The 6,607-nt window shown below is 36.2% G+C and overlaps 1 protein-coding gene across 1 annotated transcript; it reads right to left on the reverse strand.

Moving 5' to 3' along the window:
- Window positions 1-2,377: 2,377 nt before the first annotated feature.
- LOC139886031 (uncharacterized) lies at window positions 2,378-3,507 on the reverse strand. The gene is made up of 2 exons (XM_071869773.1): window positions 2,791-3,507; window positions 2,378-2,689 (listed from the first exon to the last, which is right to left on the reverse strand). The coding sequence occupies exons 1-2, from the start codon at window positions 3,505-3,507 to the stop codon at window positions 2,378-2,380; spliced, it is 1,029 nt and encodes a 342-aa protein (XP_071725874.1).
- Window positions 3,508-6,607: the final 3,100 nt, after the last annotated feature.

Genomic DNA, 6,607 nt, shown 5'->3' on the forward strand with positions numbered 1-6,607 from the left:
GCTAACACTTAGTGAGTGAGAATATACTACATACATATATATGCATAAAATAGACACACCACACAATAAATCAAATAACGCATACCAGAGCATCCAAGCATAAAGGCAAGCTAAGCTAAGCATACCGTATGATCACTAAGCAACAAGCTAAAATAACAACAAAAAGTAAGTTCACCAACGACGATGTGAACAATGCCAAAATAAGCTACACCCGGAGGGTTAGCTACATCACAACAATACGACAATATATAACAAAGCGTAAACCGCTCAAGGTTAACCCCTTAACCCAAATACCAAAAACCAAATACCAAAATGAAGATTGGCCGAACTACACGAGCCTTAGTAAATCCGCATCCACACGAGACTACTATCTTCAATACCACAACAACATCGAGTTTGGCCGAACTACACGTGCCTTAGTGAATCCGAAATCACACGAGATCACTACCTCAATAAGATGACCGAACTACACGCGTCATCGTGAATCCGCATCCACACGTGACTCACTTCTCAATATCAAAACCCTTCGCCATTGGGGTTAACTAATCCACATCACAATTCAATATCAACCCTTCGCCATTGGGGTTATATAATCCATACAACAAACACGTGTGAGCGAGGAGAACAAACTTGTCTACTACGCCAAAGATCAAAACCTGCTTCTTCCTTTCCAAAAATCCCTTTAAAAGATTTGAAGTATTTGAGTTTGAGGGAAAAATGAGGAAGAAAAGGAAAAAGAAAATGGAAATAATGATAAGTGGACCAGATTTTGGGATAAGATCTACCCCATACGCGAAAAGACCAAAATGCCCCCATTTATTCCTTTTTAAAAAGGCTGTCCAGCATTTTCTCCCGTTATAGGCCACGGCGCGGCTGAAGAGCCCGCGGCGCGGCTTAAAGCTGAAATCCAAGGTCGAGCTTTTTAATAAAAATCACCATCTGAACCTGTTGTAGCCCGCGGCGCGGCTTGAAAGCCCGTGGCGCGGCCTGATGCTGGCAATTAAAATTTGGGATGTTACACCGTATCGTAAGGACATAAGATTGACTCCCATTTTACCCAAGAGAGTTTAGAATTTTCACCCGACCCGCCCCAAAAGAATTTTCGTCTCATACCTTCGAGAAGTTTGATGACACCGGAAGGAGCGCGGAATAAGTAGAAGGTGTACAACGGGATACTACTAAGCACCGAATTTATGAGAGTGATTCTACCTCTGAAAGAAAGAGTTTCCGCCTTCCACCCCGAAAGTTTCGAGTTTATTTTTTCCACAACCCCGTCCCAATCTTTGATTTTTTTCATTTTATTACCAATGGGGAGACCAAGATAGTTGAACGGGAATGATCCAACATTACAATTCATTTGGTTGGCTATATTGGCTATCGAGTCGTTACTAACTCCTACCCCATACAAACTACTTTTCGAAAAATTGACTTTCAACCCGGATATTAACTCGAAGTATTTAAGTAGTTTTATGATGTTATTTGCGTTTCTTCTACCCCATTTGCCGAAAAAATAGTGTCATCGGCATATTGTAGATGTGACACCACGAGTTTATCCGTTCCCACCTCAACCCCTTTTAGTACTTTTTGCTCCACGGCCTTATTGACTAGGCGATTTAAACCTTCGGTCGCAATGATGAAAAGACTCCTTTTTCTAGTGCAAATTCCAAGGTAGGTGAGCCATTTACCAACACGGAAATAGAAGCCGGTTTAAGGCATTCTCTCATCCACATTTTCCATTTGGATCCGAAGCTCATAGATAGCATAACCGACTCCAAGAATGACCAATCTAGGCTATCAAAGGCTTTGGCGAAGTCGACTTTAAACAGCAAGCACGGCTCTTTTTTCTTCTTTTGATCTTCAATTGTTTCGTTGGCTATTAAAACGCCATCAAGAATGTAGCGTCCTTTAATAAAGGCAATTTGCTCGGGACCGATAATTTTCGGGATGACCTTTTTAAGACGATTGGCTAAGACTTTTGACACGATTTTGTAGTAACTTCTAATTAAGCTAATTGGACGGTAATCATGAAGGTCAATCAGATCGGTTTTCTTCGGGAGGAGCATTAAGAAGGATGCGTTGCAGCCTTTGGAGATAGAGTTTGAGCACCATAGCCATTCGAAGGCTTTCATGAGGTCATCTTTGATAAGCCACCAAAATGTTTTGTAAATTTGATGTTGAAACCATCAGGACCCGGGGCCTTGGAGTCCCCACAATCCTGGATTGCCTTCCATACTTCGGTTTCACTGAAAGGAAGTTCCAAAAAATTTGACTCAAGCTCATACAGTTTATTAAACTGTAAATTTTCCAATCCTTCGATCGAAAAGGAAATGTGAATCTGACGTGCGAATTGGTTCTTAAAGAAAGAATAAATTTCTCTTCATATAGTAACGGGATTCTCTTGCCAAATACCATCAATATGCAGCCCATGAATGTTGGATCTGTTACGGTTTCGACGGAGCATTGAGTGGAAAAATCTCGAATTTTCATCACCATCCGAGGCCCATTTAGACCGGGCTTTTTGTTTAAGCATAGCTATCTTTTCTTTTTCCCTTTTTAGCCAAATCTCTCTGTTTTTTAACCATGATTCACGCTCCCCTTCTGTTAGGTCTTGCGTTTCTGCTTTCTGTTCAATATCGAGTGTAAGCTTCTTTGCATTTTCAATTTCAATGTCGATTTGCCCATATTGTTGCTTAGACATGAACTCAAAGCCTCTTTAACATTTTTGAGTTTGTTGCGAAAACAAGAGTCGGATCTCCGGCCTGTCACTGGTTTATTCCACGCTTGAGTTACAATCTGTTCGACAACTTCCTGTTCGAACCAAACATCGAAAACACGAAAGGGTTTAGGGCTAAAGTCGGAATTCGAGTCTTTTAGGATTATGGGGCAATGGTCTGAGGTGTTTTGATCAAGTGCACAACATGTAATATCGCCCCATGTTTGATTAAAATTCTCGGAGACTAAGAATCTGTCAATTTTACTCATTTTAACTCCGTCGTTGCTTATTCGAGTAAAACGTTTGCCCACTAATGGGACATCAATTAGGGAAGAGTTATCAATGAAGGAGTTGAATCTATCCGCTCTTCTCGCAATGAATTCACAATTTTTTCTTTCATGTTCATATCGCACCTCGTTGAAATCCTCGCATAAAACCCATTCGGCGTTTTGATAGCTTAGTAAACTTTCGAGGCTTTCCCATAGTTTTGCCTTTCCTTCATCGTTATGGGGACCGTAGATGTTGACTATGACCGTTTCTTCCGAATGACCAATCCAATTACCTTTTATGGTGTCCCAAATCAGAAGCATACCTCCAGATTTACCAATTTTTGGTTTCTGAATGCATCCGAAATTAGGAGACCCCCAAACTTGTTCTAGCCAAGCATATGATAACTCATCGCACTTAGTTTCTTGGATTGCTACAATATTAGGACATTCTGAGGTGCGAATACGACGAAACCAGTTGACCTTATTTTCGAATTTATCATCCTTCCCGAATCCACGTATATTCATTGATAATTGTAACAACCCAACCCGTTATCCAACCAATACACGCTTAATTTTTTTTTTAACAAGGATCAGCTTTTCAGGCAAATGGAGCGCCACTCCATATAGGGGCGCGCCGCTCCAAACCCTGCTGTCCCAAATGTCGTTTTCCCGCAAAAAGATCTCCCGCTTCCCGTGTAGTGACCCGAACTTTTCCATGTTTATATTTATTAATTGAGATTGATATTTACATGATTAAATGTTTCCAACATGTTAAGCAATCAAACTTGTTAAGACTTGATTAATTGAAATATGTTTCATATAGACAATTGACCACCCAAGTTGACCGGTGATTCACGAACGTTAAAACTTGTAAAAACTATATGATGACATATATATGGATATATATATATAGTTAACATGATACTATGATAAGTAAACATATCATTAAGTATATTAACAATGAACTACATATGTAAAAACAAGACTACTAACTTAATGATTTTTAAACGAGACATATATGTAACGATTATCGTTGTAAAGACATTTAATGTATATATATCATATTAAGAGATATTCATACATGATAATATAATAATTTAAAATCTCATTTGATATTATAAACATTGGGTTAACAACATTTAACAAGATCGTTAACCTAAAGGTTTCAAAACAACACTTACATGTAACGACTAACGATGACTTAACTACTCAGTTAAAATGTATATACATGTAGTGTTTTAATATGTATTTATACACTTTTGAAAGACTTAAATACACTTATCAAAATACTTCTACTTAACAAAAATGCTTACAATTACATTCTCGTTCAGTTTCATCAACAATTCTACTCGTATGCACCGTATTCGTACTCGTACAATACACAGCTTTTAGATGTATGTACTATTGGTATATACACTCCAATGATCAGCTCTTAGCAGCCCATGTGAGTCACCTAACACATGTGGGAACCATCATTTGGCAACTAGCATGAAATATCTCATAAAATTACAAAAATATGAGTAATCATTCATGACTTATTTACATGAAAACAAAATTACATATCCTTTATATCTAATCCATACACCAATGACCAAAAACACCTACAAACACTTTCATTCTTCAATTTTCTTCATCTAATTGATCTCTCTCAAGTTCTATCTTCAAGTTCTAAGTGTTCTTCATAAATTCTACAAGTTCTAGTTACATAAAATCAAGAATACTTTCAAGTTTGCTAGCTCACTTCCAATCTTGTAAGGTGATCATCCAACCTCAAGAAATCTTTGTTTCTTATAGTAGGTTATCATTCTAATACAAGGTAATAATCATATTCAAACTTTGGTTCAGTTTCTATAACTATAACAATCTTATTTCAAGTGATGATCTTACTTGAACTTGTTTTCGTGTCATTATTCTGCTTCAAGAACTTCGAGCCATCTAAGGATCCGTTGAAGCTAGATCCATTTTTCTCTTTTCCAGTAGGTTTATCCAAGGAACTTAAGGTAGTAATGATGTTCATAACATCATTCGATTCATACATATAAAGCTATCTTATTCGAAGGTTTAAACTTGTAATCACTAGAACATAGTTTAGTTAATTCTAAACTTGTTCGCAAATAAAAGTTAATCCTTCTAACTTGACTTTTAAAATCAACTAAACACATGTTCTATATCTATATGATATGCTAACTTAATGATTTAAAATTTGGAAACACGAAAAACACCGTAAAACCGGATTTACGCCGTCGTAGTAACACCGCGGGCTGTTTTGGGTTAGTTAATTAAAAACTATGATAAACTTTGATTTAAAAGTTGTTATTCTGAGAAAATGATTTTTATTATGAACATGAAACTATATCCAAAAATTATGGTTAAACTCAAAGTGGAAGTATGTTTTCTAAAATGGTCATCTAGACGTCGTTCTTTCGATTGAAATGACTACCTTTACAAAAACGAATTGTAACTTATTTTTCCGACTATAAACCTATACTTTTTCTGTTTAGATTCATAAAATAGAGTTCAATATGAAACCATAGCAATTTGATTCACTCAAAACGGATTTAAAATGAAGAAGTTATGGGTAAAACAAGATTGGATAATTTTTCTCATTTTAGCTACGTGAAAATTAGTAACAAATCTATTCCAACCATAACTTAATCAACTTGTATTGTATATTATGTAATCTTGAGATACCATAGACACGTATACAATGTTTCGACCTATCATGTCGACACATCTATATATATTTCGGAACAACCATAGACACTCTATATGTGAATGTTGGAGTTAGTCATACAGGGTTGAGGTTGATTCTAAAATATATATAGTTTGAGTTGTGATCAATACTGAGATACATATACACTGGGTCGTGGATTGATTCAAAATAATATTTATCGATTTATTTATGTACATCTAACTGTGGACAACTAGTTGTAGGTTACTAACGAGGACAGCTGACTTAATAAACTTAAAACATCAAAATATATTAAAAGTGTTGTAAATGTATTTTGAACATACTTTGATATATATGTATATATTGTTATAGGTTCGTGAATCAACCAGTGGCCAAGTCTTACTTCCCGACGAAGTAAATATCTGTGAGAGTGAGTTATAGTCCCACTTTTAAAATCTAATATTTTTGGGATGAGAATACATGCAGGTTTTATAAATGATTTACAAAATAGACACAAGTACGTGAAACTACATTCTATGGTTGAATTATCGAAATCGAATATGCCCCTTTTTATTAAGTCTGGTAATCTAAGAATTAGGGAACAGACACCCTAATTGACGCGAATCCTAAAGATAGATCTATTGGGCCTAACAAACCCCATCCAAAGTACCGGATGCTTTAGTACTTTGAAATTTATATCATATCCGAAGGGTGTCCCGGAATGATGGGGATATTCTTATATATGCATCTTGTTAATGTCGGTTACCAGGTGTTCACCATATGAATGATTTTTATCTCTATGTATGGGATGTGTATAGAAATATGAAATCTTGTGGTCTATTGTTACGATTTGATATATATAGGTTAAACCTATAACTCACCAACATTTTTGTTGACGTTTTAAGCATGTTTATTCTCAGGTGATTATTAAGAGCTTCTGCTGTCGCATACTTA

Source organism: Rutidosis leptorrhynchoides, chromosome 1, assembly GCF_046630445.1.
Source record: "Rutidosis leptorrhynchoides isolate AG116_Rl617_1_P2 chromosome 1, CSIRO_AGI_Rlap_v1, whole genome shotgun sequence".
NCBI classification, from domain to species: domain Eukaryota; kingdom Viridiplantae; phylum Streptophyta; class Magnoliopsida; order Asterales; family Asteraceae; genus Rutidosis; species Rutidosis leptorrhynchoides.

Excerpts from the sequence above, each read along its gene's own strand:
- LOC139886031 (XM_071869773.1), bottom strand. The coding sequence starts at position 3,507 with ATGAATATACGTGGATTCGGGAAGGATGATAAATTCGAAAATAAGGTC. Across the intron at positions 2,690-2,790 it reads AGGAAGTTGTCGAACAGATT|CAACAATATGGGCAAATCGA; the intron begins GTAACTCAAGCG and ends TTCATGTCTAAG.